The 26,948-nt window shown below is 40.1% G+C and overlaps 1 protein-coding gene across 1 annotated transcript in view; it reads left to right on the forward strand.

Moving 5' to 3' along the window:
- Nucleotides 1-26,948, forward strand: part of LOC136128408 (T-cell receptor gamma chain C region C10.5) — a 41,194-nt gene that overhangs the window by 10,916 nt on the left and 3,330 nt on the right. The window contains exons 3-4 of the mRNA XM_065884241.1: nt 18,289-18,363; nt 24,334-24,661. Coding sequence (XP_065740313.1) covers nt 18,289-18,363; nt 24,334-24,661 — 403 coding nt within the window. The remainder of the gene's footprint in view (nt 1-18,288; nt 18,364-24,333; nt 24,662-26,948) is intronic.

A 26,948-nucleotide genomic window follows, 5' to 3' on the forward strand; every position in this document is an offset into this window, starting at 1 on the left:
CTGGTGCCACCTCTCAAATAATTGTGAAGCAAAGGGCTATCCTGTAATCCATGCATTCTTTTTATGCAGTACATACTAGGCACCCCCTGGATATCATTTTGCATCTGTGCCATGAGTATTCCCTTATTTATTTGATAATTTCCAAAGTCATGGCAACATATTCACCCCCATCATCCCGTCTACTAAGTATTCCAGTCCTATTTCTAATTCAGGGAAGCCATGGAAAGAAAGAAGGGGGATTCACAGGAAAGACTGATATAGAATCAGTCTGTCAGCCTTTCTCTTCTTGCCTCTGATGCAGGCAACCTTTTCTGATTGCATCCCGTCTGTTTAATTTCTGTCCATCTCACTCACTCAGTGTGGGCCGCCATTGATTTCTTGAAATTAAATAGGGCGTTACTGGTTACCTAAACTTTGAACACAAGCTAAGGTAGAGAGCCAGACCTTAGAGAAACCAAAGGTCTGAAAACATAAGCCCTTTTGAGACAGGAACTCGAGGACAAGCTTGTCAACATACTTCCGCTCCCTTCGTGACATGGTTGCCCACTGAGTACTCAAAAGTGCCTCATAAAGCAGTATGAGGTGTCCAAAGCAGGACCCCGTGCGTCACATCTTAGAGGAGAAGTTTCCAGCAGGTTCTTATGTGTCGGACTAAATGGTGAATAACAGGGAAAGATTTACATTGTGTTCAAAGGGTAGAAAACTAGGCAGCCGTTGAAAACAACGTTTTGTGGATTTATTAATAGAATTGAAAAATACCCACAATACAATATAAAGAAAATTCATGAGGATATAACAATCTATTAAAATTATAAAGGTTGTATTGATAGAAGAATTTAAAGAGAGGAGAGGGAGTTCTCCAACATCTTAAGAATATTCTTGAGAAAACAAATGGTTTTATTTCTACTATGTACTTTGATAACCTAACTTTACTAAATGAGCTACTATGGTTTTACTGTAAAAAAGTATCTAACAAAGTAACTTTCTCTTGCTTGATTATAGTAATAACAAGATTTCCTAACATCACTGAAGACTCAGGATGTGCCAGGTACTGATATCTGAGCATTTTCTTCATGTAATAAGATAATGTAAGCCTCCTAAAACATCTGAAAGATATATATGCAGTCAAGGTGTACCTGTGGAAAGCGAGGCAGAAGAAGCTTGAATAGTTCAGCTCATGTCAGATAGGGTAAGTGGTATTGGAAGGTGTTGACTTATCCTTAGTCATTAGAAATAGCATTCACATAGTTTAGTTAAAGCAATGTTGCTTACTATCATAAGTTAACCAAGAGAAGAGAATATAAAGCCCCAATGCAAATCCCACTTAAATGTGTATTTATGTAAATAATATCCAGCAATCCCATCTCTAGCCATAAAAATGTACAGAAAAATTCAAACTGAGAGTAAAAGATGGATGCCTCTTTTGTCCTTCTTTATATCGTACTTTACCCATTTTCTTTGATAAACAAAGGTTACTTATGTGAGTTATCACATTTACCAACTCCACGTCTCTGAATGAGTCTGTTTGCCACTATGCTCACTGGTCACATGGAGATGTCCATAACAGCTCCCTCACTGGCTGATTTAGAGGATTAAATAAAATTATAAGAGAACATTTAGAACCACGCCTGACAAATAGCAAGTCCTCAATGGGTATTAGGTGCCATATTAATTTTAAAGATTACCGTTGCATATTAAACAGAATATTGCTTTTAAAATACTCCTGCATGTGACATAAAGTTCATGAGACTGTTCTCAGGTCCAGGTTGAGTGAAGCTGATTTCCATAGATCACTTTGTCTCACAGATCCACTAGCCATTGTAATCTAGTCCCTTTTTGAAGGCACCCTGATTGTAAACAAAGTATGATTTCTCTGACTGATAATTTGCATGGTAACATCTCAATTAATTAAAAAAAAACACAAAAATACCCCAGTGCTTGTGCACATGGCATATTAAATAATGTCCAGGATGGCTCCCCTGGTGGCGCAGTGGTTGGGAATCCGCCTGCCAATGCAGGGGACACCGATTCGATCCCCGGTCCGGGAAGATCCCGCATGCCGTGGAGCAACTAAGGCTGTGTGCCACAACTACTGAGCCTGCGCTCTAGAGCCCACGAGCCACAGCTACTGAGCCTGCGTGCCGCAACTACTGAAGCCCGTGCACCTAGAGCCCGTGTTCTGCAACTAGAGAAGCCACCACAATGAGAAGTCTGAGCACTGCAAAAACAGTAGCCCCCGCTCGCTGCAACTAGAGAAAGCCCTTGCGCAGCAAGAAGACCCAACACAGACAAAAATAAATAAATTAAATAAATAAATTTTAAAATAATGTCCAGGAGATGTTCTAGTGTCTGATTATTTTCTGTAGCATTACAGAAAAATAAAGGTTAGTTTTCATACCTGAGTCCTGGCTCACCAGCCAGTTACAGAAAGATAGACATAGGGAAAGAGCACAGTAGGGATATTTCTGTAGCAACGTTACATATGTACAATTTCTGTACCTATTTCTGTAGCAATGTTACTACAGCATGGAATTTCAGGGGGATGAGGGGAGTGGCTGTGAGAACTGCTCCACCCCCAGGTATACGCATTCGTCTCAGGGTTTTCTTTCCAGATCGTGAGCCTACTTGGCCCACCTGCCCAGGACTCAGGGGCAGGAAAACCCCACGAAACCAGAACTGCTCATATCCGTAGCAGGTCATGAAGAACCCTAGAGAACCACCGGATCTGATCCATCGCTTCTTCCGAGACACGAGATCCAGCCCGGCTCTCCTGCCACTGGCCTGAGACTTCCCGCCAACAGAGCCCTCACTTTCTTACCTCCTCCCAGGGAGCCAGTCTGGGGACGGGATGGCACTCCTGGAAGCGATCCTCTTCTCCTCCCTCTGGGCTTGTGAGTTGCCTCCGAATCATTTCGGTCTACAGGAGAGACTGAAGAAGGTCTTTATCGTTGCCTCTTTACATGTCATTTGTTTATGGGAATTTCTCTTCTTTGCTTGCAGTTGGCCTTGGGCAAGTAAAGTTGGAGCAACCTGAAAGAGCAGTTACTGGAGTAAGAGATAGGAGTGTACTTATATCTTGCAAGGTGTCCTCTGGAGACTTTAGCAAGGAATACATCCACTGGTACCGGCATAAACCAAATCAGGGTATAGAACATCTAGCATACGTCGTAACAGCCCCTGCTCTAAAAGACTTAGGAGGGAAGAAAAACAAGATTGAGGCCAGAAAAGACGCCCCCACTTCCACTTCTACCTTGAAAATAAGATTCTTAGAGAAAGAAGATGAGGCCACGTACTACTGTGCCCGGTGGTTTTATGTCCACAGTGTTAGAGTTTCTTGGGTAACACACACAAGAACCATCTCCAGCTCTGTGCCTTACCCACATCCTCAATGCCAGCAACTACTGAGGCTGCACAGCTGAGAGCCCCGCCTAAGTCTCCCATTAAAGAGAGCGAGTCGCATGTGATATTTCTTTTACTATCCAGAGATTACTTGAAAGTTACATGGCTCATCCTCAAAGAGGAAATCACCCATTGCCAGAAAACACGCTGGTGGTGTTACATCTTATGTCAATGTCACAACACTGCTGCAACGTAATTCTCACTTTTTCTACTTCAATACTAATCATTTGAGGCTTAGCAAGATAAAATGACTTTTTTTTTCAAGCCTGCATCTGACGTTAATTAATTAATTCATTTTTGCTGTGTTGGGTCTTCGTTTCTGTACGAGGGCTTTCTCTAGTTGTGGCAAGCGGAGGCCCCTCTTTGTCGCGGTACGCGGGCCTCTCACTATCTCGGCCTCTCTTGTTGCGGAGCACAGGCTCCAGACGCACAGGCTCAGTAGTTGTGGCTCACGGGCCTAGTTGCTCCGCGGCATGTGGGATCCTCCCAGACCAGGGCTCGAACCCGTGTCCCCTGCATTGGCAGGCAGATTCTCAACCACTGCGCCATCAGGGAAGTCCCAAAATGACTTTTTAAGCCTCCAAATCCCATGCTACTTCAACTCTCTCAGGCCATCCTGAATAGGAAGTTTGGTTACTCCCTACATATTTGGGGTGAATGTGGGGTGGGGCTCTTGCCCTCCCTTGCAGGAAGGGGGTCACTGTTAACTCCTCACTCAGGGTTTGTGTGACAGCCCGACCAGGGCACTTCCTTTTGCACAGGCCTCTGACCCCCAGGGGCATTAGGTGATCACACAACAAGGTGGAGACTCCTGTCAGGATCCTTTTCCCTGGGATTCTGCTGTGAACCTACAGAGCACCACGGAGTCCATTTATTCAGGCTGCTACTCTCGCTCAGACACTGTTCTAAATCCTTTAGGTCTAATTTTTCTCATGTTTGGGACAATCCGTTGACATCAGTGCTACCATGATTCACATTTTACAGGTGATGAAACACAGGCATGGAGATGTGATTTCTTTTGTGGTAATAGTTACCGAATGGGGGATGAAGCCTGCAGCCAGATGGGGGAAAAATAGTAGACTTTCTTCAGAAAGCATGCAAACAAGAAGACAGTGGACAAAAATCTTTAAAATATTGGAAGGGAAAACTGACATCTCAGTAAAAATATCCTTCGAAAGTCAAGGAGGATTGAAGAATTCTCAGACAAAACAGAAATTGAGGGGTTTCATTGCCAGCCCACCTACTCTTAAGAGATGTTAAAAGAAGTTATTCAGGCATAAAAAATATGGTATAGGTCAAAAATTTGAATTTCCATAAAGAAATGATGTGCATTATGAGTATAATAAATGAAGGTAAACAGTAATCCTTTACATTTTTTTTTTTTTTTTTTTTTTTGCGGTACGCGGGCCTCTCACTGTTGTGCCCTCTCCCGTTGCGGAGCACAGACTCCGGACACGCAGGCTCATCGGCCATGGCTCACGGGCCCAGCCGCTCCGCGGCATGTGGGATCCTCCCGTACTGGGGCACGAACCCGTGTCCCCTGCATCGGCAGGCAGACTCTCAACCACTGCGCCACCAGGCAAGCCCTAAATGTTATTTTTAATTGCGCTAAAATAGGAGTTGGCAGACATTTTCTGTGAGGACCAAAGAGTAATGATTTTCAGTTTTGCGGGCTGTGTAGCCTCTGTCCTTCAGCTTTGGCACGGCAGCATGAAGTCACTCTCCTTTTAGACCTTTAGGGACACGGAACTGCTATGACAACAGGGAGGGTATCCGTATTAAGAGGTCACTTTGGGAATTCCCTGGCGTTCCTGTGGTTAGGACTCAGTGCTCTCACTGCCGAGGGCCCGGGTTCAATCCCTGGTTGGGGAACAAAGATTCCACAAGCAGTGAGGCGTGGCCAAAAGAAAAAAAAGAAAGAGAGGTCACCTGCCAGGAGCTGTGGCCTTTAGTAAAGGGACACAACTGTCTGTCAGTGCAAATCATTCATAAGTCATCTTTAATAGGAAGAGAAAAAAAATTTTTTACTTGAGCTAACCTGAAGACAGCCTAGGAGACACAGATTCAAGGACCACAGCTTTCCTGTCAGTAATTAGGATTAGCGTCGGCAAGGTGTAAAGGGTGACTCTGAGCTGGCAGCTACGAGCAGGTACTGTTTTTGAAAGGGCTTGTCGTGTCCTTGAGTTTGATACACTTCAGAAAATTCAAGTTCCCCGTAATGAAGGAACGTGCCGGAAAACACATCCACAGTGGAACCCGGCTCCATTTGGGATGCCTCAAACAGTTTTGTTTCTGTCAGAACAAAGGACAGACATTGAACATGACAAGGGCACACTTCATCAAGGTCTCAGAGAGACAGATCAGTATGTCCATGGCGACTCAGCTTGACCTCGGTGTCTGGAAAGGAAATCTCATCTTCAAAGGAGTACTAGCATTGACCTCATAGGAAGGGAAGGGCATTCATTTGTATCTTCAAAGTGGACATCCTAAATAATCTGGTAATGCATTCTTTTTTTTCCCTTGAATGTTTAAAGCAAATGTGCAATATGTGTTTGACAGGCCATAAGACAGGCTGTTCTAGTTAGCACAAAGTTCAAGCCAAATGAGGTATAAACAAGAATGACTTCCCCATACCTCCGTATGTGAACATGTCTTCCATCAATACCTACCTATCCTAGTTTGGGTTCCCCAGAATAGATGACTTGGGATATGAGTATAAGTAGTTTATTTGGGAGGTGCAGGTAGTAAGGAAAGGAAACATGAAAGGCAAGGCAGATGACACTAGATCGCTACAGGGAGCATAACAAGGGTTCAAAACTGAGTGATGGGGCTTCCCTGGTGGCGCAGTGGTTGAGAATCCGCCTGCCGATGCAGGGGACACGGGTTTGAGCCCTGGTCTGGGAGGATCCCACATGCCGCGGAGCAACGGGGCCCGTGAGCCACAATACTGAGCCTGCGCGTCTGGAGCCTGTGCTCCGCAACAAGAGAGGCCGAGATAGTGAGAGGCCCGCGCACCGCGATGGAGAGTGGCCCCGGCTTGCCACAACTAGAGAAAGCCCTTGCACAGCAACAAAGACCCAACACAGCAAAAATAAATAAATAAAAAATTTTTAAAAAAAGAATAAAGATGTTAATCTGAGATCACAAAATGATCTTTATTAAAAAAAGAAAACTGAGTGATGAATTGTGTAATGGATTTCCTGTTATGCTCTCCTGTTTTGTGGACTGGCTATGTAAAAAGAATAGAATCTGTGGGACCCTAAGCGATCTGAGTCAACGTGGTGGTGAACCAGGGAATCTTGCTAAGAGAACACTGCAAGGAAGTACTTACGGAGTAGAAAAATGTTCATGGTATCATATTAAGTAATAAAGACAGAGCACAACCTTAAATATACGATATCATCATATCTATGTGAAACAAATTTTTTAAATGAACAGAAATTAATCTGTAAGTGAATGTACCAACTGTTACCAAGTAATTGTCTCTGAACGATGGGACAAAAAACGATTGTCTTCTCTTCTGTTTGTATTTCTTTATGATCCTTACTGAGGATGCACTCATTATATATTAGGAAATAACAATGGCTTTTGTTTTTAAGGTATATTAAGGCACTACGAGGACACAGCATCTCTAAGGATCCCATTTAATGGTCACATTCAAAAATAAGAGAATATGGGGCTTCCCTGGTGGCGCAGTGGTTGAGAGTCCGCCTGCCGATGCAGGGGACGCGGGTTCGTGCCCCGGTCCGAGAAGATCCCACATGCCGCGGAGCGGCTGGGCCCGTGAGCCATGGCCGCTGAGCCTGCGCGTCCGGAGCCTGTGCTCCGCAACGGGAGAGGCCACAACAGTGAGAGGCCCGCGTACAGCAAAAAAAAAAAAAAAAAAGAGAGAGAGAATCTGAAATGTCTTCTTTAGCTGGGCTACCTAAAGTATAGAGCAGCGTCATACACAAATAAGCTGTCCCTTTAGCCTACATCTGAGATTGCCTGATGCGCTGAAGTGACCGTCAAAGATGTTAGATTAGAAGTTTCCCATGAGGCTTGTCAAGTATGGACGTAGGCCTCTTTCTCCCTCCTTTTCCCTCTCCCTCACTCTGTTAGACCAGTAAAGGACTTCAGTCCTTTAACAAGAAAATGGGTTCTTAACACTAACATCACTGGTTGGTGAAAATCACACAGTAATGAGAGGAATCTGCTGATGAATTAGCAGACCTATTTCCACAGGATGTCTTGAGCGTTTACCACGAGCCCTTTTCTCTGCAGTCTATGGCTCTTAGCTGTGTGTTCCGAGCAGCACTTCCTCTTACTAAATCAGTCCTCCGGTTTGCTCTGCAATATTCCCAATCTTCCCAGTCTTCAATTACCTCTCCTGACTAGAGCTGGCAGCACAGTGCTCCTGCCCCAGGTCTTGGCGGTGGCCTCCCTCTGGACATGTGAGTGGCTTTACCCAAGGGAGGGGATAGCTCACGGACAGTCCCATCACCCCTTCCAGGTGGACACTCGTCACGTGGTCATTCAAGCTAAGCTGACAAATTCCATCATCACCTTGAATTCTTCGGGCAGAAAATGTAAACATCAGTCCCCAGGCTTTTCATGAGGAGAGACCACATGTAGACTATGTTTATGAACATCAAAACTTTGCTAATTTTTCCTCTTGTTTTTCTTTCAGACACAAGTGGAGATATTCAAATAACACAACGCCTAACATCCATTACCAAGAAAAAAGGAAATACGGCAACTCTTGAATGCCAGATAAAAACAGATATGTTAAAGAAGAGTGCATATGTCCACCGGTACCGACAGAAGCCAGAGCAGCCTCTAAACCAAATTCTGTATATTTCCTCCAATGAAAATGTTGTTCACGAACAAGGGATTAGTGAGGAAAGATACGAAGCAAGGAAATGGCCAAGTGATTCACTGGGGAGCCTCAAGGATACACCGAGCAGCCGAGGAGGATGCGGTGCTGTACTACGGCACCTGCTGGGATACACGGTGTGCAAGGGCGCCGCTGCCACTGAACAAACACCCTCCCCCGCCATCACACCTGTGCAGACACACACCCCTCCTCCTTTCTGCCTCCCATAAAGGACTTTTCTCCTGCACGTGTGTCCTGAGCAGTGCCTGAACAAATAGCCCAAGGACCTGATCCGTGAGGCTTCTTGCAGTTAGGTCACGTTATCCTCCATCCTTACCTCTGGGGTCTTGGTACGGTTTGTAAGTGCCCCAGATTGTCTCTGCTTCACCATCTATGGGAGCCTCCTGGGAAGGAAGCCATAATCCAGTGCCGAACATGATGTGTTGGCTTGGAAAGGAGAACGAATGAATGAATGAGTGATGGAAGATTCAAGTCCTTTTTAGTGACATGGGACTGGGTTTCTAACCCCTGCTTAGCCACTCACTGACAGGGTGATATAGGAGAGTTACTGAATTGTTTATTTCTGTTTTCCCAATTTTATTTTATTTCATTTATTTTTAAAAAATTTCCATTGGGGTATAGTTGATTTACCGTGTTTTGTTAGTTTCAGGTGTACAGCAAGTGAATCAGTTATATACATACACTCTTTTTTAGATTCTTTTCCCATATAAATCATTATAGAGTATTGAGTAGAGTTCCCTGTGCCATACAGTAGGCTCTTGTTGATTATCTATTTTATACATAGCAGTGTGTATATGTCAGTCCCAATCTCCCAATTTATCCCTCCCCCCACCACACCCCCGCTTATGCTCTGGTAACCATAAGTTTGTTTTCTACGTCTGTGACTCTACTTCTGTTTTGTAACTAAGTTCATTTATACTTGTTTTTAGATTCCACATATAAGCGATATCATATGATATTTGTCTTTCCGTGTCTGACTTACTTCACTCAGTATGACAATCGCTAGGTCCACGTTTTCCCAATTTTAAGTGGGCATGGTGCTCACAACTGCATAGGTTGCTGAAGACTGAATGAGGTTCACATATGCAAGTTTCAGCACGGTAGTCAACAAATCACAGTGTCCTTTCCAACTATGACTAAACCACTTCACTGAGCCATCACAGCTAAAGTAGGAGCTTAGGACCCTTTAAAAATCACATCTTACACTGTCCTCCAAACCACAGGAAAACATACCTTTAATGCTGACAGACTAAGAATGGTGAATAGGAAAAATTGCAGGGTGTTTTGCAAACAAGGGAATTTTGTTTCCTTCAACAATCTTCTTCATTCACAGCAAAATGAAGAAATGTCGTATAATAACATCGTAGTATCCTAGGCAATAACTACAGCAATTGTTAGTATTCACCCAACTTTGTAAGCTTTCTACAAACCAATGATCTATATAATATACAACCTTCTGTATAAGGCTGTGGGATCGTTATTTGTGTATTACTATCTACAGTAATGATAATATCCTTCTAATTCTCATGAGAGCCATACAAAAAATCTATAACTCACAAAGTGAGAACGAGCCCAAGGATAAGTGTGTTTGAAGCCACACGTAAAGGAAAAGTAGGAGACCATTTCTCCCAAGGTGATGTTAACATCAAATGATTACAACATAAATGATTTTTGATGAGCTTGTCGGGAGTCTGAGAGCTCCTTTATACCAGGAAGATGATCAAAATCACACTGCGACATCTTACTGTGAAAGACTTTCATTGGCTCTAAACAAACCTTCCTCCTGTATTCTTGCCTCCACAGAACCAGGGCTGCCACTGCGTCCTCTGTCCTGTCCTGATTCACACCCCATTCTTACTAATCACTGGTCATGCCAACCATGTGGATTTTCCTTGTATCTTTGGCTTGGGTTTGTAGGTTGACTCTTCTCCTTTCTTGTCTTTCCATTGTTTTTGTGACCAGCGTCAGCCTTTTGAAGTGCCTCTGGTTGTCCCCCTTGCTTTTCAGATGGAGACACCAACATGAGAATTTCTCAGGATCAACTCTCCTCTCCCCGAAGACTAGACAGAACAGTGCACGTAAGTTGCAAACTGTCTGGGGTTCCCCTGGAGAATGCCATTGTGCACTGATATGAAGAGAAAGAAGGGGAGCCCCTGAAGCGAATCCTTTATGGCTCAGCTGACAGTTACAAGCGGGATGAACCTAATTCCAACTTGGACACAGATAAGAAAGAGGGTGGAATCATTTACCTGATAATCAATAACGTTGTCAAGTCCGACGAAGCCACCTACTACTGTGCCTGCTGGGATCTCACAGTGTCACAGAGTCAGAAGGGACCTGGAAGAAAACCTTCTCTATTACTAACTCTCAACCCCCATCACACTCGGGCAACCACGATAGACTCTTCAATCCTCTCAATCATGGCTTCATAGTTGTTGGAACAGGAAGGGCCTTTAGGACAAATTTAGTCCAATGCCCACACTTCAGATGAGGAAGCTGGGCCCCAGAGATGGCAAGCGGCTTTTTGCAAAGCCAGTTAACCACAGAGGTAGGGCACACCTGCGTTTCAGATTCTCATTCCAGTGCCTTTTCTCGCCTCTCTTGTGGTTAGCGTTGGACTCCTTTTAGTGCAATTACATTTCTCTCAAAGGGAGCTGTGACAAGGATGGCTTGCCTTCATAAGTGATGTCCCCAGAACCCAACTGAGTTTGATCTGTAGGTAAATTATGTGACTGCCACACTGTTTAGAAGGGATAAAGGTCAGCAGGGGATGGACTCCCAGCTCTGTCTACCTCCCTGTTGTTTTCCTATGGCTACCCTATTATCCTATTACCAGTCCCCCTTCATTTCTGTAGCTTCCTATCTGTTGTGAAATCCTCGATGATTGGAATAATTTTCCTGGCATACACATCAAACACGGGGATTGCTTTCTTCACAAATACGTTTGTAAATTCTTTGCCACTTACGGAAGGACCTGCCCAACCAAGCCCTTAATTTCCTGCTCTTCAGTCTGAAACCCGGGACCAATCCTAACCGGATGGTCGTGCACTTGGTTCCAAGTTTGGTAGCCCTGATCTGCTTTTTGCGGTTCTTACCAGCCAGACTCGAAAATAACATGAAGAACAGCAATAACAACAAAATCTACACCCTTACAATACAGCTAAATACCTCTCTTCTTGGATTTCTAATAAGTCGCCAGAATAAAATTATTGATTCCAATTCCATTCCTTCACCCCAATCTGCACAATTTGCATTGTCTTTCCCCCAAACTTTCCTATCTCAGTAAACAGCAAAGGTCTGTGTGTCATTTCACACCACGCAAGAATACTTGGTAAAAACAGATGGTGTTTTCTCGACCTTCCACATCTTTGGCTTTCTTTGGTATTTAGAGAAAAGAAGTGAGGAAACCTGACAGTTCTTTAGGTATTTCCTGTTGTATGAGATCTGAAAGGAGGAGACAGGAGACCCTGGGAACTGTAGATTCATCTGGTAGAAAGGAAACCACAAACCAGGCCAGAGCCTATGGTGTGCTGTCTGAGAACAGAACTGGCTGTCAAGACAAAGCCCAAAACCAAAACTCTCGGCTCTGAGGCAGAGAACTCCCACTCGTCTGTCTCTCTGACTTGGTGCAAGTGTAGAAACTCTTATTTTCCAGCTGACACGTGCACGGTAATCAGCAAACCCAGCACAGAAATGGCCACATAATCCTAACAATAATTGTGAGATTCATAACTTCTGATGATCTGCCAAATTTTGTTGTATTTGGTCAACTATGAAATCATCATCACACCTGAAAAAGCAATGCAAAACTTCAAGGAATCCTTTTGAAACTTGTGCTTTAGTTCACTTGACTTGCTTGTTATTTCTGTAGTCATTCCTCATACTGAAGAAGAATTTAAGTTGCCTTTGTTGGTCACCTTAGAATGCGGTGAGTGAGGGGTGTGTGTGTTTGCATGTGTTACGTAAAGCAGGATTACGAGAAAAATAATTTTGTAGACAACACTAAGATTTTTCCATTCTTTCCAAGAAAATGAATTCTCTGTTCCTGAACTTTTGCATCATCTTTTCTAGATAAGTTATCTCATGTGAACTTTACAAAAGTCCTGAGAAACAGATATTATCGCCTCCCTTTTAAAGATGAGGTAACCGACACTCTGAGATGTGCCCAAGGACACGTCACCAGGAGCAGAGGATCTAGGATTGGAACCTGATCTTTCTGGTTTTAAAACGTCTTTTTCTTCACTTTCAACCTCCTTAATGGTAATTTGATTTCTCCCATTTGAATTCTTTAGAAGCTCTGATAAACCTGTTAATATTTATTGCACCTGCCCTTCCATCCATCCCCACTGTCACTGCAATAAGCTGGGTCCTCAGATGCTTCTCAGTGGCTCATGGCGACTATCTCTGAAACGTGTCTGCTTCACCAGCATTGCTCCCCTGACCAACCCACCTTTCTGCTCTTACGTTACCTTCTGATCATGTCACTAAAGCCTTCAGTAAGTCACCACCATTTATTCTTTTCAAAAAATGTTTATTTGTGGGCTTCCCTGGTGGCGCAGTGGTTGAGAGTCCGCCTGCCGATGCAGGGGACACGGGTTCGTGCCCCAGTCTGGGAGGATCCCACATGCCGTGGAGCGGCTGGGCCCATGAGCCATGGCCGCTGAGCCTGCGCGTCCGGAGCCTGTGCTCCGCAACGGGAGAGGCCACAACAGTGAGAGGCCCGCGTACCGCAAAAAAAAAAAAAAAAAAAAAAAAAATGTTTATTTGAAAATACTGGAAAAAAATAAACGTTCTCCAACTTTCTCCTCTGAAACATTAAGTATTAAGTAAAGGTGCTTCTTAATCCTCTTCCCTTTCCAAGCTCCCCTACACAACAGACCCAATTAGTCCCCTACTTCTTTCCAGCTCACATCTCTAGATTCTTTTTCACTTGGATATTTATCTACTTGGAACCCAATTTATATGGTATGAGGTAGAGAGCTATTTTTGCTTTTTCCAACAGGGTAAACAATAGTCCAAAGTTTTTAAAAAAATAATCTATTATTTCCCTATTATTAAAAAATACCAGATCACTGGGGCTTCCCTGGTGGCGCAATGGTTGGGAATCCGCCTGCCATTGCAGGGGACACGGGTTCAGGCCCTGGTCCGGGAAGATCCCACATACCGCGGAGCAACTAAGCCCGTGAGCCACAACTACTGACCCTGCGCTCTAGAGCCCGCGCTCTAGAGCCCGCACGCCACAACTACTGAAACCCACGCGCCTAGAGCCCGTGCTCCGCAACAAGAGAAGCCACCGCAGTGAGAAGCCCGCGCACCGCAACGAAGAGGAGCCCCTGCTCCCCACAAGCAGAGAAAAGCCTGTGTGCAGCAACAAAGACCCAACGCAGCCAAAAACAATAAATTAAAAAATATATATACCAGATCACATTTTAATATCAGCATACACTTGGATCACCTTCTGGAGGATTTCTGTGTTATATAAGTTTCACTATTCTTACACCTTTATCCTACTATGTCAGTAGCTTTGTGATAAGTGATAAAATCTACTATGCTAAATGTCTCTTCACCATTGTTTTTAAAAATATTTTTCAATTATCTCATATTTATTCTTCCCATTAGAATTTAAAATCAACTTATCTAGTCCACCCCGACATCTTACAACAAAGAACAAAAAATAAAATGTTATCATAATTCTGGTTGGAATTGAGGTCAATTTATATACATGCTTTTAGGAAAGGTTAGCATCTTTATGATCTTGAGTTTTTCCTTTACAGATATGGTATATATCTGTTTATTCAGGTTTTACTTTATGCCCTTTAGTAAAATATTATACTCTTCATCTAGTTTTTGTAATTTAATAAAGGATTTTGTAACTCTTTACTTACTCTTTTGTATTTTACTACCTTCATGGATCCTGAAATATAGACAACTCCTAAAATACCTTATAACTCTCCTCATTTTCTTGGAATAAGGTAAAGCAGAGGAAAAACTATCAGAAAGGAATTGAGTGGGCATCATTTATGTCTACAATAGGTGCAAAGGGCATTTGACAGCTCCAAGTAATAATACCTTTGAATTTTCCGTTAAAAATCCCTTTCTAAACGTGATTTTCATCCAGGTCTTCCCCCATCTGAGCTGCTGTGAATGAACAGTTGCCCACCGTGGCCTCCTCTTACTTTCATTGTCAGGGCAGAGGCAATGATTGCTCACAGGACTGAGGCCGGAACCAAGCGGATCTGGAGAGGGCATGGGGATACTCAGGCCCTACCCTGTCCGGGTCCTGGCAGTTGGACAGCTCATCTGTATTCAGAGGAGCACTCAGCTGCTTCTGGCAATTTCTTTTCCCTCTGATCCATGTTGAGTGACATAACATTACAGGACAGCATCCCAAGATGGCATCTTTCAACTCATCAGGGAACTAGGCTTAGTTTTTAAGGTTTAGTTTAAATAAGGAATCTATTATTTCAAAGAGACAGAATGCTACAAATGTCTTCTTTCATCCCACGAAAAATAGTAAGTCATCACAGGACTTATTTTCTCATTTGACCCTGCCTTTTTAAAAATCACGTGGCCCAATGGTGAAAGCGGTTTAGGAGAAAAGAAGAACTTTGTTCACATTGCTCAGTATATTTGTGTTGGCATATTTGCATTTTCAGTTACTGAAGCGTTTCCTCCTTTCAGAAATGCATTCCCTAATCACTAATGGAGCAGCCCTGGTGTTTGTGAGAACAAAAGAGACTTTCTTTGATGCAAACTCAGCAGTTTCAACACAACCGAACACCTGGAAATAAAAAAAAGCCTTAATCCTCTGAATACTTTTCCTGGTAATTTAGAAAAGCAGTTGGTTGACCAGTTGGTGCTGAACTGTTCTTTTCCTGCTTTTATCCTTTTCATTTTCTATCCGTGCTTTTTAAAGTTTATGACTTGGAGGAAAACAGACATTTGGGTCAATTGATTTGAGGAAAATCTACAAAATATCAGATGCCATGAAATCTACGTTCAGGGACGTTCGAAAGAACAGGAAGATCAAATTGACTCTACAAAGTTTTTTAACTGCTGGTCATGTCATGAAGCTAGGAGAAGGCTGAGATTTTTGTAGGCGCTCTAACCATTGTGATAGCTCAGGTTGGATCAAGATATTTGGAGGAGGAACTAAGGTCATAGTAACTCTCCCTGGTAAGTAACTTTTCTCTATTTTAACTTAATAGTGAAAAATTCATAGTTGCTTTTTAGAAAAAACAAAACAAAACAATTTAGGGTTCCCCCTTATCTGACTGCTACATTCTTGTCCTCAGTATCTGAACAGCAATTTTGCAGCTACTGGTCCCTGTATATGGAAACAAAACTCTCTTGTAAATGGCTTTTCCCTGCTTGTTAGCAGTTCAAATTCTACCTTTAGAAATTCAACTTTTTATCCAAAAAAGAATAGACTCAGGGTAGAAATTAAAGTATTTTGAGGACCATGTCTGTAATCCGTTGCTATAAGTTATTGGTTCAAAATGCTTTTCTTATAGATGGGCTTTTTTAAAAATAGAGTTTAAAAAAATTTTTATTATTTCTTTGTGTCTTTATTTTTGGCTGGGTTGGGTCTTTGTAGCTGTGCACGGGCTTTCTCTAGTTGCAGCGAGCAGGGGCTGCTCTGCGTTGCGGTGCACAGGCTACTCATTGCGGTGGCTTCTCTTGTTGCGGAGCACGGGCTCTAGGCACACAAGCTTCAGTAGTTGTGACACGTGGGCTCAGTAACTGTGTTACACGGGCTCAGTAGGTCTGTGGTATGTGGGATCTTCCCGGGCCAGGGATCAAACTCGTGTCCCTTACATTGGCAGGCAGATTCTTAACCACTGTGCCACCAGGGAAACGCTATGGATGGGCTTTTAAATGAGAGACAATATTTACCTCTTCTCTGTAGTTTGAGATAAACACATTGCTCCTTTCTCCCAATAACCTGAAAAAATGACATTATTGGTTTTCATCTCATCCTTAACAATAGTGCAAAAAAATTTTTATAGTAAATGACTATAGAACATCGATAAATCCCACTTCTTGTTACTCTAGCTTCTCATACATAGGCTGAGATCAGCTGAAATTCATGCAGTTACAACCCTTGTTACATTGCCTGGATGTGGACCAGTTTCATGGGATTTGTGAGCGCAGTGAGCCATCTCAGCTCCAAAGTCCATGAAAAGGGTCTGCATGGTTGTATATTCTCACTTGCTCCTTCTCTCAGCAAACATTTATTGAGGACACTTTCTGTGCTGGATGCTGGAGATAAAAGGGTGAACAAGACACAGATAGGACAGGTCCCAACACTCAAACAGCTTCCAGTCTAGTGGAAAAGTCTTCTAGATTCTGGCTTGATTGGGCCCCATATTCTTTGGCCCGTGGCTGCCAGAGAGGTAGGAGGTCTTGCATTGATGAGACTGTTTCCTTTCTTAATTGATGTAATACCTGTAAAATCCATATACTTTGTTTACTGGAAGATTTTGATGAAATGGCCACAACCATCTCATTAAAGGGAATAATAATATCACCTACTGTTTACTGAGGACCAGACGCCAAGATAAGTAGTTTCAGTGCCTTATCTCCTTCCTCAACAGGAATCCTCTTCTTCCCATTTCATAGATAAGGAAACTGAGGTTTAGAGAAGTTCAGTTACTTGCCTAAAGGCACATGACTAGTTACTGTGGCAAAATTTGGGACCCAATAGCGACTTGTTGATTTCAAAGTGCAGGGTCTGGACCATTATGTGATGTTAAACGTCATGTTTTTGTATTCTGACCTTTAAAAAGGATTTTGTAATTGACTACCTAATTAGTAATAGTTCATAATTTGTATTAATACTCATGTGTGAAAATAATGCTCTGCTTCTAATCATGGCACCGAAAGGACCTTGCTCCTCCCAGAAAAGATCATGTAAGTCATACTGAATATCCAATTATTAAATACTCAAAATATGATTCTTAGAGTATCTTTATAGAACGGCAATTCATTTTGACACCATTTCACTCAATTTTCCTTCTGTACTGGCATCAAATTTGCTAAAAATATTGAATCTGGTAAAAGAATTATAGCAAATTGCACAACTTAGAGCTGCTTCTGCAGACATGATGGGAGTGAAAGATACCAAATACACACTATTATATTTAAAATAGATAACCAACAAGGACCTACTCTGCTCAATATTCTGTAACAAGCTAAATGCGAAAAGAATTTGAAAAAGAATAGATACATGTATATGTGTAACTGAATCACTTTGCTGTACACCTGAAACTCACACATTTTTAATCAATTATACTCCAATATTAAATAAAAGTTTTTAAAAATAGTGCAGAAAAGGTGGTACCAAATGCTTGAGAAATACCAAGCTGAATAGGATTCTCTGATGAGCAGGGGAGGATTTTATTTCAATGCCCTTGAAACCATAAGGTTATTTTCAGGTAGAAAGGAGCAGTCTTTCAGCAATGAATAGCTTAAGAGGCCATCATTAAAAATTCATACTCCTGCCACAACTCATCTGGTCTACTGAACGAGGATTGGATTCTGGAAAGAAGTTACTTTAGAATTAACCCAGATACCTACCTCTCAATACACATATATCACAAAATAGCTATAAAAGGTAATGAATAGAATTTATTAAACAATCAAATACATTATTCCTAGTTCAACTTTGGAAATTAAAGAAACATTAACTGTATACCCTAAGCATGAACTGATTTTATACATGAAAACCCTTTAAGGGAGGATATTTAGAAGATTTAGGCAAAATGGTGAGAAAAGATGGAATCATACTCTCCAGTGTACGTGAGGTGAGATGGGAGCAGATATAACCCAAGATGCCCAATAAGAGCAGGTTCAATTTTTCAATTCTTGACCACGTTCGTACCTAATGTGCTTTTGCTTGAGTTCCACCTTTGTTTATTGTTAGCAGGGCCATTTTTAAAATATATGTATACAAATATTGAAAAAATATGGGCACAATTTTAAAGCAGGCCGAGAGGGAGCTTTCTACAAAGGCTTTTTAGATAGTGGGCTAACACATGGCAAGAGCGTCAAAGTGTTTGGTTCTGGAACACAGCTCATTGTTACAGGTAACTATTCTTTAAATTCTGTAGCAAGGTAGGGGAGGGAGGCAAGCAATACAGGCACTGCACACTGCAGTGCTGGTGTTGGCCCAGAATTCTTGGATTTGATCCCTGTTTGGTCACGAATCAGGGTGGGGTCTCTGGAGAGGTCGGTGACTCCATCCAGGTCCTTGGCGTCTGCCTGGTTCCTTCTCTGCCTGACCTAGTACAGAGGACATTGACAAGAGTTAGCCAGTTAGACCAAGTGTGAGTCCCTCAGTGGTGGACACATTAGGTTCATTGGGTCTTGGAAAATTTCAAAGACTCTTAGGTGGTTTTTTCATTTGATTCCAGAAATAACCGATGGAAAAATTGGACAAATATTGTTCAACTTGTCATTTAGTTAGAGAATGATTAGTATCAATTAGCAAGATATTTAACTTTGCAACCATATTCAAGCATGTCTTAAGGTGGATTTTTTTTTTCTAAATTCAATCCAGTAAATTTATTCCCTCTTCATTTGCCTTAAAGTTGAAATTTTGCCTGGATGAGGGGGGAACATCTCTCAAGTACATTCCTACCCTATGAGATCCACGGAAATGAAAGTTTTAAAAAATTTTCACAAAGTTGATAAAGCATTGAAAAAAATGAAAGAATTATATATTTTGATCTCTTTAGTGGTTGTGATCATATGAACAAATGAATTTGTAAATTGAAAAGCGACATTCCGGTCTCCCTTTTTCAACTGAGTCTATTCAATATAAAGTATAGCAATCAAATTAAATAAAGGTGACCCAGATATAACTCATAAGTGTCCTGAAAAATGATTTTTAGTAGTGTGTAGTGCAGGGAAAAATATGGACTTTGATTCTGTCACTTTCTGTATGATGATCCTTTAGCAAATAAAATTTGATTCACTGGTCAGTGCTTTAAAAAATTATGCAAATAATGCATGCCCATTGCGGGAAAAAATTGAAAAATACCAAAATAAAGAAAAATTAAAAATTTTTATAGACACATCACTGTTAACAGTTTTATATATTTCTACTCACTTATTCCATCTGTGCAACAACCGTCTCGAGTAGGTGTTGTGAGGATTAAACAAAATGAAAAATGAAAATTACCTACCACAAGTGTTGGGACGTGGTCTATGGTAAAAAGATCAATTCCTCTCCAGAATTTAAATTGTTACTCATTTACTCATTGGAATTCTTTATGAAATCAGGAGTGCAGCTCTATGTATTAATTACCGTCTAGTCTTAGGTCGTTTTAGAACAAATGGTCGGTACTTAAAAATTCTCTCAGTTTCTATGACCAATTGTTACCTGTTTCTAAAAGTGGTAAAATGTAATAAGCATTATCTCAAATGTTATTAGCCTGAATATAAGGTGCTCTCTCATCTTGCAGTAGAAATATCTGGAAGTAAAAAAAGTGGTTTTTTTTAAATATTTTTTTTTTTTTTGCAACTTGAACATATAAGCTTATAGAGATATAGACAAAAGTCAAATATTCAATTGTAGTATTTAATTTCTTATTTGGATTACACCTGAAAGTTAAAAATTATGTCAATACAAAACCAGTTGAGAAATATTGCTTTTTGCCCGCACATTTCATTAAAAATTTTGTTCAGACCCTAAACAGGCACCTAAAACATCTACCTTAGAGCAACTTACTAAGTCATCTCAGGGTCTGTTTGTTTTGTGATCCCCATACGATGATGCCAGTGGGTATTTCATTCAAAGAAATAATTACCCACTTATAAAATAAAAAGAAAGCATTTGTAAAATTTATTCTGTTATTCTATACATGTGCAAGGTAAGCACAAACTGTAGAGACTTCAATCCCAAATAATTTTTACCAGGTAATATTAATACTCCCAAACCAGCTTTAACTGAGTTCCTTTCAGGTTGATATCTTGTCCAGGTAGTACTTTTTAATCAGAGCAGAGTATTAGAAGAGTATCTTTTAATATGAATGGTTGCACAGGCACTGATACATAGGCAGCCCCTTGTTTTGTGAGGGATAATTTTGAGAATAAAAGCCTCACCTTATGTTCTGGCACCCTTGGTCTGTTTGAATCCTGCATGTTTTGCTTCTATATCACAGAACTAGGATTAGTAAACATATTTTACCATACCTCATATCATACTGGAGTTAGATCTTACTAATTATGAACCCCTAGGGCAGAAAAAACAAGCAACCTATAATGCACAAACTATTTGTCACTTATTTAAACCGCTTGCTTGCAAAATCTATTTGAGAAGACCTAACAGAGCAAACATATATAGAGGCAGAGCATGAAATAAGAATAGAAGATCAAAAGCACTAAGGGAAGCAGAAGGAAAAAGGCCTCTGATAATCTAGCAAGAAGCACAGGGTAAGATTTTATGCTCAAAGGTAGGAGAGTTATGTGTCAGTCATATCTCAGTAAAAAGAAATGAATAAAAAAAGAAAAAGGAAGGTAGGGGAACATGTAGTAGAATACATACCCTTTGTTAACTGATCAAATGAAGCACACCAAATTTTCAAATATGATATGTTTTCCCACCATAAAATTAGAAAAAGACTTCAATGCAGGAGTCTTGAAGGAGGAAAGTGATGTAAAGCATGGACATTGACTTCAATATCCATTCCATAAAATGGAAGAAATGGTCTTTAAGCCAACCCAGTTTATACTCCCAGTGCATCGATGATATGGCACCATAACATGGTGATCCTCAGCAGATAACGTCAGGCAAGGGCATGATTTGGTCCCATGAGATTCAAATGTCATATTGGGCCACACAATCATCACAAATTGCTAATAAAATGATAATGATTAATAATTATAATCTCATTTCTGTAGCATTTTTAATCAAATTGCTCTTCAGATCTTGTTTTATTTCGGTCTCACTTCAGCACTGGTAGGGATGATGAACTGATTTACATTAATATCATTGTTTTCACATAAATAAAGGCTTTAGTTTACCTGATTAGCTCAGACACAGAACTTGTTAAGAGCAAAAAGAACCAGGAACAGAGCCCTGGTCTCTTGAATAGCAGGCTGTTATAGTTCCACTAGGATTTGAAGAAATCAGAGAAGCTAAATTAGTCTAAAGTTTTTGATATGGGTTGAATCACTGTGGAATTAATACATAAAAATTTTCGGCGATGGGACAAAACTTTTGGTCACAGGTAGGTATCAGAGGAATGCAATTTTTTTCAAGTTTTTGGAGGGAGGGAAGAAGAAGTTAGAGTAATAGTTAAGAAACTAGAAAAAACAGGGCTGTGATGGTATTTAAATGTAGAAACCTTAGAAGTGGTTTAAAACAAATCTGTATAGTAAAGGACAGCACAGATAACACTGTGCACATACTGTGACAGGAATTAGCTTTGTGTCCATGTGGACTTACACAAAGTGCTCATACGTATGTAATTATTAAGAAAGTGTTTGACCCAAGGCTGAAGTTTGCTATTACAGGTAAGTTTTGTGAGTTGACATATTACTCTGCTGATGGTGAAAGGGTGTTGTCAAGGAGCCTGGGCTTTGGCATCAGGCTGAGCTGGAGCTCCAGGTCCATCACTTACTGCTTATGTGAACTTGGAGATGATCCTCTGGCCTCAGTTTCCTAATCTGAGATTACAGATAAATGGGATAACAGTATGTATCGAGCAGGGGTTGTGCTGGAATTGAATGAGACAGTGTGAATAAAGTACTTTGCACATTGGCTAACTCATCATAGGTGCTGGATAGGTGTATCTACAACTTATTCCAGGAGAACTGTGTCCAGGATAGAGTTATTTGCAGCCTATAATATTAACAGAACAGATATTCTCCAGTGAATACAGTTGTACTTCTAACTGCTCAAATGAAAAGTTATTTTACTGTCCACTCACACAAAAGGATTGAATTTAGACATACTTTTTTCTCTTTAGCAGAATTTTTCCTCACTTAGCAAGAAAAATGGGATTAAAATGTGTCTGTTTTTTCATTTCTGTTGTTGTTCTATGTTTGTAAACATAGATTATGAACACTTTAGGCACATAGAACAAGAAAATAAATCTTAATCCTTTATCTCAATTGCTATTATCTCGACACCAATATTTATTGCCTCTAAAATTTATAGCCAATAAGTTTGAGTTTCATACTCATGTTTATAAGGAAAAAAATTAAATTCATACAGAAAATGATCGATATGTAAAATCAGTTAAATGTAGTTAGAAATGTCATAAATTTGAAATTCTCATTTAAATATAAATTAGCTGTAATTAGTTATTTGATTAAAAATGTGACAAGACAAAATAGAACGTGTAAATCAAGATCAACAAAGTACATATACAGTTGGAGAAATTTTTAGTGTCATTATTATAATCAATCAAATATTATTTGTGCTAAAATTGAGATGTATAAAATTAAAATAAGCACACTGTGAACTAACTATATTTACAGTATGAGTAAAAAATCAACATTGTTTGCTTACTGATTTATGATAAAAATCAGGAACTTGGCTACAAAGGCAGAAATTCTCAAGAATATTTTCCCTTTTCTGCTCAATGGAGAAATCCAGTTCTTCTCTTAAGAAATTGCCCATTGAATTATTAAACTAAATCCAAACTAGTCAAAAGACAATATCAGTAAAGCATTAGTGTTTCAGTTGAAGATCAAATTGGAAAGAGTTCTAACATTTATAATTTCAGTTGTTATATTAACAATAAATGTATAATCAAGAACATTCCAGCATTCAAGTGACAGCCTTTGCAAACTGTGATGGTTTTGTACATATCTTGACGTTATGTCTGCAAGAAAACTCGGGAGCCATAACTTTTAGCATTACACTAATTATATATACTCTTTATTCAGCAGACGTACACACAGAAATATTTGAGCTTGAAAACAGTTCAGCAGCCCAACAGGGTAGACTCAAATTTGGGGGGAGACAATAAAAGTCAAAATATGGTGCCTTTTTAGTCATGCTTCAACTTCAAATGAAATTCCAAAATAAAATGCGTTCTAGATGAACATTTTCTAAAGTGGAACAAAATTCTGCAAGTGCGTTACTTGGTAAGGTAAATATAAAAGCATTTCCAAAAATAATATATTTTAACAGAAATATTGGAAGTATTGCTGTTTTACTTCTAAACTCAAGGCAGTGTTTTGGAGGTGCAACTTTAATATTGCCCTCCTCAAAAATCTGGAGTGGTTCAGATGTGACATTGAGAAGTTGTACAAAATTAGAAATCAACAAGGAGAACTTCTTTACTTCAGAACTGAGCATGGGACCCACATTTGAAGCTCAAAATTCAACTTGATAGATTGTCAGATACAGATGGAGGTAGAGTCCCATGAATACAAGTAACTGTATATTGCTTTTAAAATGATAACCCCCTCCTGACATTTATTTATTTAGGAATTAAGATAAATATGGTGCATTCCAGAATCAGTTAAATGAAGAATGAGGTTCCACAGAGATGCAGGACATGAGAATGTATTAACCAGCCAAAGAGAGCGTGGTAACAAAACACAGGATAGGAAAGGGGAATAGCTTAGAAGTGACTAAAGATTCTTACCTGTCGAGAGACCATCAAAGTTACATGGTCTTCTCCCCCAACCCTACCACCCACTCTCATCCCCCTTAAAACAGACTCCACTATGATAGAACAAAAGAGATTTAAGAAGATAAATTTGTTCTTGAATGTTCCAAGCATTGATATGGGGCAGTTTTAAGTCATATTCCAACTTAGCAAGTGGAGAAGGAACCAAAGCCAAGGTGCGAGCCAGCCTCTGTTTCTGAACAGCTGTGACTTTGGGCAGGTTATATAACCTCTTGAACATCTCTTCCCATTGAAAATAAGAGCAATAATAAGTACCTAGACATCTACTGTGGATGAAAGGCCATGATGAGAACTAATTCAATGGAAGCTTTTCTGCTTTTTACTATAAGCTAGGTTGTTCCAAACCACACAATATTTATGTTTCTCTAATAATTCTTTTCAATTCTATTCCATTATCCCCTACAGATAGAAGCCTTGATGTAGACATGTCTCCCAAGCCCACTATATTTCTTCCTTCGATTGATGAAATAAACCTCCATGAGGCTGGAACACATCTTTGCCTTCTCGAGAAGTTTTTCCCTGATGTCATTAAGGTCTATTGGAAAGAAAAGAATGGCAACAGAGTTCTGGAATCCCAGCAGGGAAATATCATCAAGACTAATGATACATACATGAAATTCAGCTGGCTGACAGTGACTAAAAGGTCAATGGATAATGAACTCGTATGTATCGTCAAACACCAGAATAATAAAAGAGGAGTTGATCAAGAGATTCTTTTCCCTTCAATTGAGAATAATAAAAGAGGAATTGATCAAGAGATTCTTTTCCCTTCAACTGAGAATAATAAAAGTGGAATTGATCAAGAGATTCTTTTCCCTTCAATTAACAAAGGTATGTGATTATAAAGAAACATAACCTCCCATAATTCTTTTTTCAAAGAAAATACCCCACATTGATGATCAAGCATTAATGAAAAACAAATATAAATTGTTAAATGTTGTTACATTTAATGGTAGCATAAATGTCCTGTTATTTCCCCACAAAATTAAAATTGTATTGGCTTTGAAGCATAAAAAAGAAAAAAATTTACTGAAGCTTTTTCAGCTCAGTTTTATCACCTGAAATATAAAGGTCACAATGATGTATTTTAGGGTTGCTGTATAGATTAAATGAAACAACGCATGTCAAAGTACCTATCAATTTAGCACACAATAAATGCACAAAGAGAGATTCCATTTTTGATGACCTTACTTGATCAGGAAATAAGAACAATCACACATCTTTCAAGAAGGTTCCACTCAGCAAGCAGAGTTCCTCTCACTTCACTCTTACTTTACTCAAAGTATAACCCAGAAATAATGAGTAATTAAATGACAAAATGGTGTTCGTATGAGGAAGCCAGATCATGGCTCAACAAAATGTAGAATAATTCCTGCTGCATGTTTATTATGGTCTTAGGTTTCTGAGGTTTGTGTTTTACCTACCACTTAAGCTAAAATTTTGTAATTGAAGATTGGGTGAGCCTAAAGTGTACAGACTTACTCCCATTTTACATAATGAATGTATTTCTTGCCATTGGTAAACGCCTCTCAAGAAACTTTTCTTGCAGCCCTAGCACGTGCCGAGCCTGGAGGGATGTGTGGATGAACACTCTCGGGTGAATTACTGTCCCAGGAGGATGCAGTACAGTAAAGAGAATATACACTTTTCCTAATCACTCAGGGTCTCTCATGATTCAGGCATGATGTCCCAAAGGAGACCCTTTGATGCAGATGTTGTGCACATCCGCACAGTGTGGGCAGAGGGCTGGCTGTACCTTGGCCCTGGCAGTGGTCCTTTAACTCACTGGACTCGGGACTTAATGACCTGAGGGTTCACCTAACAGACCAAAGGACCCAGAGTGCCCATCAGAAGAAACCATTTTGTTATCACTTCTTTTCTCTGTGGTTAGGAAAACTTTTTAAGCAGTGGCAACCAAGCATAAAACAAAACTGTGCAGAGATTTTGGTGTGTAGCAGTCTGAATTTCTGAAGCAAGTCTTTATCTTCTCAGATCGTGAGTTCATCCAATGATCAAATTACATCCGAGCACTTGCCTTGGCTTTGTCCTGGGGCTGCGATGAAGAGCACATAAAATAACGTCAGTGAAAATGCTTGCTTTCCAAACCATAACACTGATGTATTTATTCATGCATTCATCATATTTATTGATATGCTTTTCTCAAACTAACTAGAGTAAGATTACAAAAACAACCCTAATTTTCTATTTCTACAGCTAAGAAACAGAGGGGAAGCAAATACGCAAAGTGTAAGTTTAACATAACCTTGGGCTTAAAGGTCTTATTAGGTCTTGATTTTGCTAGTGATCAGGGAAAAACAAAATGATAAGTTCCATGGTGATGACGATCATAAAGGGGAGAAGTTCCAGTTCATAATGTGTTTTACTTGGCACTTCATTTCTGAAATAAATGTCTTCCATGGGCTTCTCAGTGCAACATAGCAAATGAGGGCATTTCTGTCAATGTCATTCTACACTAAATTCCTAATGCTGTTTCATAGAAGTTTTTGTTGGTTGTTGTTTTTGTTGTCTTAATGAAAGATAAAAAATAACATGGAAGCACAAATCAGTGAAGTGATCTTGAAGGCTCATAAAAGTAATCTGGTCCAAGTTCTTGATTGAGAAAGAGAACTTAGGATATTCACACAAATTTTATGATGAAAATTTTTTATGCTATTGTTTTTACCTCAATCAATGCATGGTGATAAGTGATTTTTATTTATCTTATAATAAATAAATTCACTGAAAGGAAAAGAAAGAGGTTTTTAAGACATATTAAAGTCAGTTCTTAAGTATATTTTAACATCTAACATGAGTGTACTAACATTTAACTTCTTGGGATTTACCCCAAAGTCTACACAGGTTTACCCTCTACCTGAAAGTAGATTGTTCCTATGAAACCTTTCCTAAGATGAAAGGCATAAAGCGAAGAAGCAATCATCTTAAGACAGATCTTGCTAACAGATGCGCAAAGTAAGTGGAGATAAGGCACAGATGCTCACAGATACAGTTCAGAGCTATGG

This window comes from Phocoena phocoena, chromosome 9, assembly GCF_963924675.1.
Source record: "Phocoena phocoena chromosome 9, mPhoPho1.1, whole genome shotgun sequence".
Classification (NCBI taxonomy): domain Eukaryota; kingdom Metazoa; phylum Chordata; class Mammalia; order Artiodactyla; family Phocoenidae; genus Phocoena; species Phocoena phocoena.